The sequence below is a fragment of the Phoxinus phoxinus genome (assembly GCF_949152265.1).
Source record: "Phoxinus phoxinus genome assembly, chromosome: 1".
In the NCBI taxonomy this organism is placed as follows: Eukaryota; Metazoa; Chordata; class Actinopteri; order Cypriniformes; family Leuciscidae; genus Phoxinus; species Phoxinus phoxinus.
The window spans coordinates 7,302,096-7,316,538 of record NC_136876.1 but is presented as its reverse complement, the minus strand read 5'-3'; the positions used below and the strand labels follow the sequence as shown (position 1 = coordinate 7,316,538).

The window sequence follows — 14,443 nt, the reverse complement described above, 5'->3', positions numbered from 1 at the left end:
GTTTCAATTAATTATATAAAATGCTCTTCTCACAGAAACACTTCATTATCCAGCCTACTATTAGGCTCTTCTTGAACCTGAAGAAAAAATGACAGTGATATATTGTTATGCAATCAAAAAAAAGAATGATATCATTAACTTATTGGGGACCTCATTTTTGTCGTCTTAGTTTCACTTTCATGGACTTTTAGTTGGTATTTATTGGTTCCTGTTTTTCCTTTGTTCTGTACCCGCTATTCTTTTGTCGTCATGGTAACTATTTGACATTATGTTCGAAATCAAATACTTCTCTGTTATATAGTATGCGCAAAACAGTACGCCAGCAGAGTAGTCCGACTGCATAGTATTTGAAAGACAGACAGTGAAAAGTCCCCAGATGACCTACAACTTCAGGTCCTGCAAATTCTTCAGTTTTCAAACATCTTTTGCATAATTGAACCCATTCCAGCGGCAACTGTATGATTTTGAGATCCATCTTTTCACACTGAGGACAATTGAATGACTCAAACACAACTATTAAAAAAAGGTTCAAACATCCACTGATGCCCCAGAAGGGAAAAAAATATATATATATAGAGAGAGAGAGAAAATTGTTAGCATTATTAATAATGAAGAATGTATGTGTATTCAAAGCAAAGAGTTTTGTTAGTTTAAAGATAGTTTATTACAGAATAAACATAAAACAAAGAGCTGTCCAATAATAGGCCAATAAATCAAGGATATGTGTCTGTCAAGTACTATATGGGCCTATACAGGTATTTACTGAAATATATTTAAATTTCATCAGCAATTCAAGAAGGAATGTTAATGTTAAATTCGGGTTTTAAAAAAGGTGTGTTATGTTTCTAGTGGGTAAAATATTCTTCTCACAGATCCATCTAGAAATATCATCACATGAAACAGAATACCACCATGAATAATCCCTTCGAACACAGTTCTGTCCTTTATATCCACTTGAAGAGTCCACGATCTTGAAACTACATATCAACATTAGATGTTCAGTGCTGCTTTCTGTGATATGATACTGGAAGTGAGAATCATTTATTAGATAATAATCAGTGATTTCTCACCTAGAGTTCAGTTCGCTGCCATCAACCCATTTCCATCTGCCCTCCACTTCACTCAGACCAATCCAGAATACAACTTTACCAGAAATCTTGTTCACAAACTCCTAGGAATGTTATACCACAGCACATTTATATCATAAACTCACAATATCAGCTAAATGCACATATACATGAATTATCTCACACTCACTAGTTCATTTCCGTTGTTTATGATGACCAGATCTGCTCCTCTGTCTCTACAGTATATTCTGCTCTCGTTCCAGCTCTTCCCCTCAGAGGAAAAGTAGTAAAGACTGGACTGATAGTAAGTCCATCCATCTACAGTATAAACACCACCAGTTCATGCAAAGAAATTAGTAAAGTTAGTGCAAAGAAATTACTTTTTTGTGCCATTTGAAATCACTATTTAACAGCATCTAATACAATTTGTATTTAGAACAAATAGCTGACAAATTGTTGTATGATGACATGTAGCAGTTTTCCAAATTAGATTGGTCGGGTTGTTTCTTTGGATTTTAAAATTGACTTGCATGTCTTTCAGGTTAATTTATATTTATTTTTATTTAAGTCACTTAAACCTAACACAACAGGTACATGCAACTAGTAGACTATATGGCAAGTACACGTCACTTTACATTTAAAATGTGTTTTACATTAGGTTTTATTTCGTAGAAACTTTTCATGTGGTCCATATTATGTATAATTACACTTTTTTATGAATACTACCCATATCATATTCCTGCTATGTAGCATCTACTAAAATGACCAGAGAAACGCACCCATTAGACTCATATGAAGATCGTTTTTCTCCCACTTTAGCTGGTCTCTCTCTCTCGTCAGATTATCATTGATGAACATGAGCTGGTTTCTCTCATTGTTCTTGGTTATGAACATGACACACAGCACTATGACTGCAGTCAGCAGAATAACACACATCAGTATCAAACACACAGCAGCTGCTCTGAAGCTCCTGGTCTTCACACCGTCAGCTCCTGAAGACCAACAAACACACGCTTATACTCTTCAATCACTTCAAATAGCGTGTAGTAAGTATGTGATGAAAGGTATTCTTAATAACCTCAGTACCTGTGAGTTCAGATGACTGGGTTCTCGTGGCGTTGCAGTCCGTGATCTCTCGTTCAAATTTACCTCTTGTAACATCATAATTTTCATAGATATTATCGATGCTTTTCTCATGTTCTCTGTACATTTCCCAAGTTTTTCTATATTTCGAATTACACTTTCAGAGAGTTTCCAGTGTCAAGATGCCAACAAACAGTTTCTCTCCTGCGTTGCAGTAGTAGTAGTATATGTTATTGTCCTTTAGGGAGATTGTGTTCCTCATCCGTGTTTGTCTGGCCAGTATTTATGCAGAAAGGAACTGTTTTTGAGGAATATGTTTGCATAAAGGAACTTTACTAGTCACCGCAGAAATGTCACGGAAAATATCTGTTTGTGTTCATTTAAACGAGGTTCAAATGCATGTATTATCACACAAGCACTCATTTTCACTGTGGCTGGTTTTGAGAAACATGTCGAGATGCTCAGGTTGTTATTGGTAATGATTGGAAGATGGGGTCATTTTAATAACTCTCTCATACAATATCATCAAAATAAACTAATCTTTATTCAAGCCATTACCTTCTACGCAATCTGGTTCATATTCCGAATTAGGAAATCATTATAATGTATCCAAAGATAATCTATGAGGAAAATTATTACTTTACCTCCCGTGTCCTTCGTTCATTTGTCATGTGACAGACACAGATCCTTCGTTTTCGGTACATCAAAAGTCCAGACAGCGGATCAGGTTATGGTTGATGATTTTAACAGCGCCAACATTTACATGCTCTTACATAAATGTGCAAATTATTCAGTCATTTTCAAATGGTTTGACTTTTTAAAAGATCTTTGAAAATGTGGGGCGAAATCCGTTAAAAAATACTAATACTATGTCTTTCGGCATCTGCAAAGCGGAGATAAAAAATCATTTAATGCACAGCCTTGGGTTATTTTTCATATTTCATGGTCTTTAGCCAGCATTGACAACTTAAAGTCATTATTGATGTTTGCAGAATTATTTGGAGGGTAAAAAAAGACAGCTATTACAATCAGCTACGAATTGTTAGATCTAGCATTCTGCCCGCTCAGCCTGGTCTCATTAGTATTACGTAATAATGTCAATGTACGTAACATTTTCAGGTGCAAAACGTACATTTTTGTACATTTGGATGGATAGATGCTGAAACGTAAACATTATTACGTATTTACAGCAAAATTCTTAAAATATTTACAAATATTTTTTATCATAGAGATATTATTAAAATTGTATAGATAAATTGAAGATCCTTTAACCCACCCCTAACCTAAACATAACCATTCTGAAGAGAATATAAAAAGAAAACATAAAATGTAATGGACAGAAACATGAAGAAAAATGTCACTTTTAGAAACAATATACCATTAAAAATGAGCCACCAATCCCACTCCAACATAACAGACCAGACAAGTGTAATCACAAAAATGTCAAAGCAGTATCAAAAGCAGTATGAATGATGATGTGTTGCAGTCGCAGTCCTCTCTAGCAGTATATACTAGATTTGTATGAGGCACCAGTGTTGGGCAAGTTACTTTTAAAAAGTAATTAGTTACAGTTACTAGTTACTTCTTCCAAAAAGTAACTAAATTAGTTACTCAGTTACAAATTTTAAAAGTAACTACTTACTTAAGAAAGTAACTATTGCGTTACTTTCAAGTAAAATTAAATTTTAAATGCTCAAATGTGACCCCACCTCTACCCCTCTTTAACGGAACTTAAAATAAATGTGCATGTTCAATTATTCATGAATTAGTTTGTTCAGTTCGGTCTGAGACAAAATGTTTGGTGGGGCTTTAAAATCAAGCTTCAGTTGCTTAGGTTTTGTGGCACTGTCTCCTTCTCCTTCGGTGGTCATGGCCACTAATTTCGTGGAAGCATGCAACGTTGAAAGATGTTTGAGTAAGTTTGAATTACTTGACACTGACGTGGATAGGCACTTTTGCCCAGGGTATAATGTGCATTTCACGATTACATTCGTTGCTTTAATTTCTTGAAGGAAAAAGTAATGTCTATACTTCCATTTAGAGAAGGCTCCTTTTGGATTATTTGGGCTCGTCGCCATACCTGTCTCTCGTTGACTGACTGGCTTGTGTTGTTCCTTGTGTGTCCTGTCCTGTCCGACTATGCGTTATGATGGGTCGTTCGCAATTCATGAGCGTTAGTGATGATGGGTCGTTCGCGAATGAGCGTTAGTGATGATGGATCGACTCGCGAATGAGCTTTTGATGGGTCGTTCGCGATTCGCGAATGAGCCGACTCTAAGAGCCTGCTCTTTTAGGTGAACGTCGGGAGCTGGCTCGCATATCTGAAGAGCCGACTCTTATTTTTACAAATTTAGCCTATAGAAATGAAATAATTATGTAATAAAAATTGAAATATTATAGTCAAAGTCATTTAAAGAGCCGTTTGTGAGCCAAAAGAGCCGGCTCTTTTCAGTGAGCTGAGTCAAAAGAGCCGAATGCCCATCACTACTATGCGTGCTTTCGAACACCCGCCCAACTCTACCTCTGAGTGGCTTACAACGAAATTTTACTCTACCTCAGCCAATCGTCAGCATATATATAGCTTGTCTCATGCTCTGCCCACTAACCAAGGAAGAACAGTAAAAAAAAGTATTTGCCTCTCGCTCAGAGATCTAGTTGGTCTGATGAAAAAAAAAAACCAACAATGTATTCATCTAAACAGTATTAATTCAAGGTAGAAACAATGAGCTCATTGAAGTAAAGAGTACATGTTGTAGAAAATGTAGCATTGGTGCTTTTTTTACAGAATGAAAAGACTATGAGTCTGTAAAAACAGTCGGTTAAAGGTGAACTACGCAGTTTTTTTTACCTTAACTGAACAGCTTCGGAGTCATTGGAATGGTTATATTACTCGCGGATCAAAAAACCCCTTTTCCGTTCCGATAACAAATCGATTTGCCCCGCTCAGTGAAACACCCACTGAGAATTATTCTGATTGTGCCCTAGTTATTGGCGATTCTATTACACGGAACGTGAAAATAGAGACACCAGCCACCATAGTCACATGTTTGCCGGGAGCCAGAGCGCCTGACATCAAAGCAAATTTGAAAGTGCTGGCTAATGCTAAACGTAAATTCTCTAAGATTATTATTCACGTCGGCACTAATGATGTTCGACTTCGCCAGTCGGAGATCACCAAAATTAATATTAAAGAGGTGTGTGAACTCGCAAGTACGATGTCAAGCACTGTAATTTGCTCTGGCCCCCTTCCTGTTCGCCGGAGTGATGAGATAGTTAGTAGATTGTGTTCACTCAATGGCTGGCTGTCTGGGTGGTGTCCGCAGAATAATATAGAATTCATAGACAATTGGAAAAGTTTTTGGGGCAAACCTGACCTGTTGAAAAGAGATGGTATTCATCCCTCCTGGGATGGTGCTGCTCTTCTCTCTAGTAATTTGGCTCATAGTCTTAGAGCTAAAACATGACAATCTGGGCCTCAGGTCAGGAAGCAGACAGACTGGCTTACCCGACCGTCTGCTAGCGGCCTCACGTCACCAAGGTCAGATAAATCCCATCACATAGAGCCTCTTTCACCGAGATATCATCATATAGAGACTGTGTCTGTTCCCCGAACTTGGAAATCCAAAATACGTTCAAACCCATCTAAGGTTAAAAATTTAATTGATGTTCAACAAATAAAAAACAGATATAATACAAATGAGCAAATGATAAAGCTTGGGTTGCTGAATATTCGATCTCTTACTTCAAAAGCGCTAATAGTTAATGATATGATTACAGATTATAACCTAGATGTGCTGTGTTTAACAGAAACCTGGCTAAAACCAAACGATTACATTGCTTTAAATGAGTCAACCCCACAAGATTACGGTTATAAACATGAACCTCGTCTGAAACGCAAAGGAGGAGGTGTTGCTGTAATTTATAGTAATATTTTCAAAACCACTAAGAAATAGTTGTAAATATAATTCTTTTGAAGTGTTGGTGCTTAATGTAAAAATATCTAGTGTAAACGATAAATCACGTTTGAAAATTCTGCTGGCTACTGTATACAGGCCACCAGGGCACCATACAGACTTTATCAAAGAATTTGCGGACTTTCTATCAGAATTAGTATTGGCTGCAGATAAAGTACTAATTGTTGGTGACTTTAATATACACATAGATAATGAAAAAGATGCATTGGGATTGGCATTTAAAGACATTATAAACTCAATTGGAGTTAGACAACACGTGTCAGGACCGACTCATTGTCGTAATCATACTTTAGATCTAATACTATCACATGGAATAGATATTGATGCCGTTGAAATACTGCAACAGAGCGATGACATCTCAGATCACTATCTAGTCTCGTGTAAATTACATTTAGCCAAGGCTGCAAAGCCGACTCCGTGTTATAAATATGTTAGACCGATCACTTCTGCCACTAAAGATTGCTTTATCAATAATCTTCCTAATCAGTTTCATCGTCTCAGCATCCCGGATAGCTTAGAAGAACTTGATATTGCAACAGAAACTTTTAACTCTCTCTTTTCCAGCACTTTAGACACAGTTGCTCCGCTGCGCTTAAAGAAGATTAAAGAACATAGTCCAACGCCGTGGCACAACGAGCACACTCAGGCCCTTAAGAGAGCAGCCAGAAAAATGGAGCGCAACTGGAAGAAAACAAAACTAGAGGTGTTTAGGATTTCATGGAAGGAGAGCTCGATTGCTTACAGAGAGGCTTTAAAAGCTGCTAGATCTGCTTATTTTTCAACCCTATTAGAAGATAATAAACATAATCCTAGGTATTTATTTGAAACAGTGGCTAAACTAACGAAAAAGAAAGCTTCAAGCCCAGAAGTTTCCATGCAACACAGCAGTAATGACTTTATGAACTTCTTCACTTATAAGATCGATAATATCAGGGACAAAATTATAACTATGCAACCGTCTAATACAGTATCGCATCAGGAAGTGCATTGTAGTCTCCCTGAGGGAAAATTTGATTCATTCATTGCTATAGGAGAGGAAGAATTTTGCAAACTCGTCAAATCATCTAAATCGACAACGTGCATGTTAGACCCTATACCGACTAAGCTGCTGAAAGAGATGCTTCCAGATGTCATAGATCCTCTTCTTAATATCATTAATTCATCTTTGTCTCTAGGATACGTACCAAAAACCTTTAAGCTAGCTATGATTAAACCGCTTGTTAAAAAACAGCAACTTGATCCTACAAAGCTAGTCAATTACAGGCCGATCTCTAATCTGCCATTTCTGTCAAAAATATTAGAAAAAGCAGTATCCTCACAACTGTGTTCCTTTCTTGAAAGAAATGATATCTGCGAGGATTTTCAGTCCGGATTTAGACCGTACCATAGTACCGAGACAGCTCTCGTTAGAGTCACAAATGATTTGCTCTTATCATCCGATCGTGGTTGTATCTCTCTATTAATATTACTGGATCTTAGTGCTGCATTTGACACCATTGACCACAACATCCTTTTAAATAGACTCGAACATTATGTTGGCATTAGTGGAATTGCACTAGCATGGTTTAAATCATACTTATCTGACCGTTATCAGTTTGTAGCAATAAATGAAGAGATGTCTTATCAATCACAAGTTCAGTATGGCGTACCACAAGGCTCAGTACTAGGACCGCTGCTGTTCACTCTGTATATGCTACCATTAGGAGATATCATTAGGAAACATGGAATTAGCTTTCACTGTTATGCCGACGATACTCAGCTGTATATTTCTTCAAAACCTAACGAAACCTACGAATTCACAAAATTAACGGAATGCATAGCCGATATAAAAAATTGGATGACTAGTAATTTCCTACTACTAAATTCAGAAAAAACAGAGATTCTAATTATTGGACAAAAAACTTCCACACGTAATAACCTAGAGTACTGTCTAACACTTGATGGCTGCTCTGTTAAAGGGGTCATGACATGTTTTTTTTTATTTTATTATTATGTTCCCTTAGGTGCAAATATAGTATTACTATAGTTTTTTTTACAAAAAACTTTTAAAATGTAGTGATTTATGACCTTTTCCCACCCTGTTTTTCATCCTCTGATTCAAACAGTCTGTTTTGGGGGTGTTTCCCCTTTAAGAGTTCAGTGTTAACGCCCACTGTTATGATTGGCTAACGTCAGTGCCTATGCATCAATTATTAACGCCCCCAGCCAGAACCTGTGCGGATTCGGCGCAACTGTTTAATAGCAGCTGATGCATGTGAAGCGATGGCTCTTGCAATGATAAAACCTTATTATGTTTGAGCCGGAATCAGAGGAAAATGAACGATCACCACAACAACGAAGACTGGATCAGCCCGTGTCCACATGGAAAGTGAAACTATTTTGAATTAATAAAAAAAAATTAACCCGAGACACTTGAAAACGGATTATTGTTACATAATTTTCCTATAGCTTAATTTGCTAACAGTTTAACATTATTTAACTAATTCCAATGAAATGATAGGGTGTACCACGGACAAAAATGCATGCACAGACAGGCCATCTTTGAAGATGCAGCATTGATAAAGGCAACATTTTTAATTTTCTATCACATGTAGGCCTACTAGAAAGGCGACATATTTTCAAGATTCTCTTATACAAATGTGTTTATATTAGCCATGGTAAAAAGTAAGTTTGCGTCGTCGTTGTTGAGCCCAGAATATTCGGCACGGACTTATCTTTGAGCAACAGTTTCTGGCAAAGCCAAGCATCATATTGGGATTTTTTCCTCAAAACAGTCATCCTTATAATGTATAGAACACTGTCGTGACTGGGACGTCCGCAAAAAATAAAGTGCATCCATTTTTCCCTGACGACTGGATCTTTCAGCGTATTTAAAAAGTAGTTTAAAGTTTTAAATACATTACTTACAGTTTGCGTCGTCGATGTTGAGCCAAGAATAGTCGGCACGGACTTATCTTTGAGCAACAGTTTTCTGGCAAAGCTCAAAACAGTCATCCACACGCTTAAACTAACACTGCCGTGACTGAGACGTCCGCAAAAAATAAAGTGCATCCATTTTTCCCTGACGACTGGATCTTTCGCAGCGTATTCAAAGATGTTGTTTGTCCACAGCCAGGAACAGCACATCTGCGGCATCGTAACTTCCCTGTACACAGACCCACTCGCTGTCCGTCGACTGAACACTTGTGAGGCGAGCGGCGCGCGGGCGCGACGATGATACGAAATGAGCGTAGCTGCCTTGCGCTGAAAGCGTAGTTGTCTTGTGCTGGAGGCGGTCATATGCAAACCCTGGTACGTCACTTCGTACCGTGACGTCACTTCTTACCATGGATCCAGAACGAGCTGTATTTAGAGCTTGATTAAATAAATGATTCGTTTATAATGGGGAGGAAGTCTTAAGCTATGAAACTTGCAGGACGTTTTAATGGTACAAAGACCTCTTATATACCAAAAGATCAAGGCAAATTTGGTTTCTCATGTCATGACCCCTTTAAGTCTTCGTCGTCGGTTAGGAACCTGGGTGTGCTCTTTGATACCAATCTTTCATTTGAAAGTCATGTGTCTAGTATCTGTAAAACCGCTTTCTTCCATCTTAAAAATATATCTAAATTACGTCATATGCTCTCAATGAATAATGCAGAACAATTAGTTCATGCGTTTATGACCTCAAGGCTAGATTATTGTAATGCTCTACTGGGTGGTTGCCCTGCACGCTTAATAAACAAACTACAGCTAGTTCAAAACGCAGCAGCTCGAGTTCTTACTAGAACCAGGAAGTATGACCATATTAGCCCTGTTCTGTCAACACTGCATTGGCTGCCTATTAAACATCGGATAAATTTTAAAATATTGCTGATCACTTACAAAGCACTAAATGGTTTAGCTCCGCAGTACTTGAGCGAGCTCTTAACGCATTATAGTCCTTCACGTCTACTGCGATCTCAAAATTCCGGTCAGTTAATAATACCTAGAATATCAAAATCGACTGCTGGCGGTAGATCCTTTTCCTATTTAGCACCAAAACTTTGGAACAGTCTTCCTACCATTGTCCGGGAAGCAGACACACTCTGTCAGTTCAAATCTAGACTAAAAACACATCTCTTCAGCCTAGCATACACATAACACATTATAGACTTATATAATTAGGCTGCATAGTTTAGAACAGCCGGGACCGGGAACACTTCCCGTAATCCTGATGTACTTGGTACATCATAAGAAGGACGGCGTCTACGCTAATATTAGTCTCTCTGTCTATCCCGAGGTTTACCGCTGTCCACTGGAACCAGGCCGTATCCAGATCTGATGAAGGACCAGCGCCAGGACACGACGACGACGCCGCTGACCTGAAGTGTCAACCAGTCTCTCCTCCTCTCCACTCTGACTTCAAACAACCGGAACTGGACAAATACTCTGATTCATTCTGAACTTCATACACTGTTTACTCATTGGCCAGAGGAGAACTGGCCCCCGACTGAGCCTGGGTTCTCCCAAGGTTTTTTTCTCCCTTCTGTCACCTGATGGAGTTTTGGTTCCTTGCCGCTGTTGCCTTACCTTCTGGCTTGCTTAGTTGGGGACATTCAATATTCAACAATATTATAGATCTGCCTTAAAGGTGGATGATGATGAAATTATTTTTTGTATTATTTTCATGTTATCACTGTGAAGCTGCTTTGATACAATCTGTATTGTAAAAAGCGCTATATAAATAAAGATGACTTGACTTGACTTGACTTGTTTCGGGTTGAATGGTAGTCGTCTCGCACCCCCCTATCGCCTGTGAGTGGAAAAATCACACTTGCAACTTAGAGTCATCGGGCCGCCGGACGCGGCGTCAGGAAGTATCGCGTGATATCAGGTCTCGCGATGTAAATAATTGCTTTACGGCAAAAAGAAATCTGCAAAAATTCTATCATTATTGCGCTCCCTCACGCTGTTCGAACCCGAATGAAGATGACGTTGTAAAGAATGCCCCGTCTGCTTTAATGCCGTTGATCTACTAGCCTCTGGTATCTGAGAGTCGACAACGAGTTTTTCGACAGTGTTGTCAAATATCTATTTGAAGCTGTAGGGGGCGCTCTATAGAGAAACCTGCGAGCAAAAAGCGAATAAATTCCCGAACCTGCATAGCCCTGCTTTAACAAACTGAAAACATAAAACCAACGGTCATTTGTAATGTAATCTTGTTAAAATGGAAAAATGAAATTGGTATCGAAGTCTCGAAGTCAAGGTATCGGAATAACCCTGGAAATCCAGAGTTCTTGCGATAGCACAAATTGAATTTGTTCAGAGAGTTACTCTGGCGTCGAATAATGATGCTCATTAAATATGCCCTTGTATCCGAGCTGCACCAATCACATCGGATTATCTGATATAAGCGGGCCAGAGGCGAGCTAAACAGATGACGACAGCGCTGTGGCATCGAAGTCATTAGTAAACATTGCAAGATGGCTATGGATGAATACCAGTTGTTTGAAACGGCTCTGGCCGCTACAATGAACGAGTTAGACTTGACTTTTTACCTAAAAGATGAACAAAAGACGGCGCTTGAATCGTTCCTTTGCAAAAAGGGCGTTTTTGCTGTTTTGCCGACCGGATATACGGCAAGAGTCTAATCTACCAGTTAGCTCCGCTGGTAGCTAAGCGGATGGGGCTATATTTTTGTGATTGGTCGTAGTGTTATCCAATTGCGTGCAGTGAGATTCAAATGCATGCTCGAAACAGACATTTTGGCTTAATTGTGTGTTCAAGCGTGAAAGAGAACACGATACTGGCGCGAGTCTTCTGTGCGCCGTGTGTGTGTCAGATATACAGGACATTCACAGACACCGCATTCTCTTTTGTCTTGTCACGATTGAATGGTTTAAAAGCATTTGCGTGAATAAGAGCGTGATCATATAATGTATGGCAAGCCCAATTTGTGAATTGTCTGGTGCTCTTTCAGTTCATCATTTTTGGACAAACTGTTCTGTCTATTAGAGGAGGCCATTTTTGGAACAGCATTCCAACAAACATTAGAGAATGTCCCACTTACTGCACATTTAAAAAGCACCTTAAACAGTTTCTTAAAAGTTCTCAGTTGTGTCCTAATTTTGAATAATTTTATTGATATAATGTAATCTGCCTGAATGTGTGCTAATATGTTTTGTACTTGATATTGTATATTGTTATATTCTTTTGTGTTGCATTATCATGCATGTTGTTGTCTTCCTGCTTCGGGACTACAGGTGAAAATTAGCATTTATACTATAACCTGGCTCATTTACAGTCTGTACAGAAATGTTAGATTGTTCATTAATGTGCACTGTCCCGAATAAATAAATAAATAAATAAATAAATAAATAAATAAATAAAATCATTTGTAGTAAACTCCCTGCACTGAAACACACACCGCCGTGTATTTTCTGCTGTAATATTACGAATGAATCTTCTCCTTGGTGTGAATCTTCTGGTGTTTCTCCAGGACTGATGCCCAATGAAACTGTTTACCGCACTGATCACAGTTAAATGGTCTTTCTTCAGAATGAATGAGAAGCAGAAGTGATTTCAGAGAGAAAGCCTGAGCCGCTTCTTCCCATTGTGAACTCTCTTTAATCTTCAGCCTGGGTTTACATGTAAAGTGTTTTACGGTAAGGACAGGAGACAGAATTTTAGCTTCTAATTTTCCTTTCTTGTTCACGTCCATCAGGTCTAAAAGAAACATTAAAACAAGTGAGATTTCAAATGAGAGACGAATGATAATTGAAAAGTGAAGCTCAAAGTCAAGATCACTTATGAGTTCAATAGTAATTTTAATCTCATCAGCGGACCAGCGGACACACCTCTATTGGCCAGCCGCCCCTGCATACAAGACAATTTATGTGCACTAACACTTAGCACTTTAATTTATTAATTGGCAATATGGCCTTCAATTTCAATATGTAATTAACTATTATTAACTGTATACGTTGTAACACTAATGGCGTCTGGTGCTCAGCCATTTGTCATTATTGTTGAATCCTGACTTTCTAACACATTCTTTCGTTCCGGACTAAATCTCGAGTAAACAAGGACCCGTTGTAACCATCTCGACCTAACTGAACCGAACATGTATAGGAGATTACAGTAAAATGTATTATTCTATATGTACCGTCTGTCGGGAGTAGAAATGACGAATTCCAAACGCTGTCATAACTTATGCAGGGGGGACAGTACTACGCAGACAAATAAACCTTTTCCCGTTCTCCAATCTTCTCCAAGAAAGAGCATCCTCATTCTTCACGAGAAAACTCCCCCCCCCCCCCCAAGGAGTCTCTCCGTTTATTTTCTTTAATTTCGTTTTCATCTTAGTCTTTTCTTTATTTCCGTCTGAGTCTAGACTTAGTTCAGTGTCTCCGCGAGCTAAACAAACTCAAGTCTAGTCACCTCTTGGCAAGGTTTCACATTCGTGTTACCCGTCGAGTTCGCGCATCATCTGCCCCTGAAGGGACTCCGGAAAACTGCTCCAAAGGACAATTTAAAATCAGCTACACACAAGAGCCAGAGAAAAAGCAAGTATTTTATATCACGATTGAAACTGCTGTTCAAGGTTGTCTAGGCTATTCCCGCGTGTGGGATTATCTCACGACTTGGGGTCTCTCTCTTGAAAAGTTAACTGAGTGAAAATTGTCACACTATCCCTTGCTCTCTCTCCCTCTTTATTATTCGTTATTTGATTATCATGTTTGAATTGTACTGTTTGTTTTGCTATATAACATATTTACTCTGTGTGAATCGTAGTCATGTATTCTGTAGTTTGTTTTTATTAAACCCAATAAGCTTCTTGAATTGAATCTTCAATTCAATTCAATTGAGTCTTATTGCTCACCAAACCGATAAGTCTCTGAAATCGTATGATCCCAGCTACGAAGCTTTATTTTCTTGTTACTATTTCAGTAACCTAAATTGTACAAACATAGGAAATATTATTGTTCCTGATCAGAAGATTAGTCTTGGGTTTGTAAGAAGGGTATTTTATCACTGTTTGATTAGGAAGTCTAGCATCCAGTTCGTGAGATGAACAGATTGTTCAGATAACTGAAATTACCTTTAAATTATTGAATATTCCCTCTTAGGGAAATTTAATATTTGTAGACGATAAGCAAATCATATTGATAGACTCATGAATATTCACTTCATTTGAGTTAATATTCCCCCGAAAGTGATTGTCGTTACAATGTTGTAAAGTCTAAAAATGTTGTTGTATGTAAATTGTACATTGACAATAAAGAAATCTATCTATCTATATATGACTGAGGTCTGAGGATGTCCTAAAATGTACACCATACTGTTGAGAAATTTAAA

The 14,443-nt window shown here is 38.2% G+C and overlaps 1 protein-coding gene across 1 annotated transcript; it reads right to left on the bottom strand.

Moving 5' to 3' along the window:
- Positions 1–646: 646 nt before the first annotated feature.
- LOC307001035 (CD209 antigen-like protein C) lies at positions 647–2,410 on the bottom strand. Its single transcript, XM_079617134.1, has 5 exons — positions 2,154–2,410; positions 1,847–2,059; positions 1,258–1,385; positions 1,071–1,171; positions 647–977 (listed from the first exon to the last, which is right to left on the bottom strand). Exons 1-5 carry the CDS (start codon positions 2,275–2,277, stop codon positions 824–826), a joined length of 720 nt encoding a protein of 239 aa, XP_079473260.1. The 5' UTR covers positions 2,278–2,410; the 3' UTR covers positions 647–823.
- Positions 2,411–14,443: the final 12,033 nt, after the last annotated feature.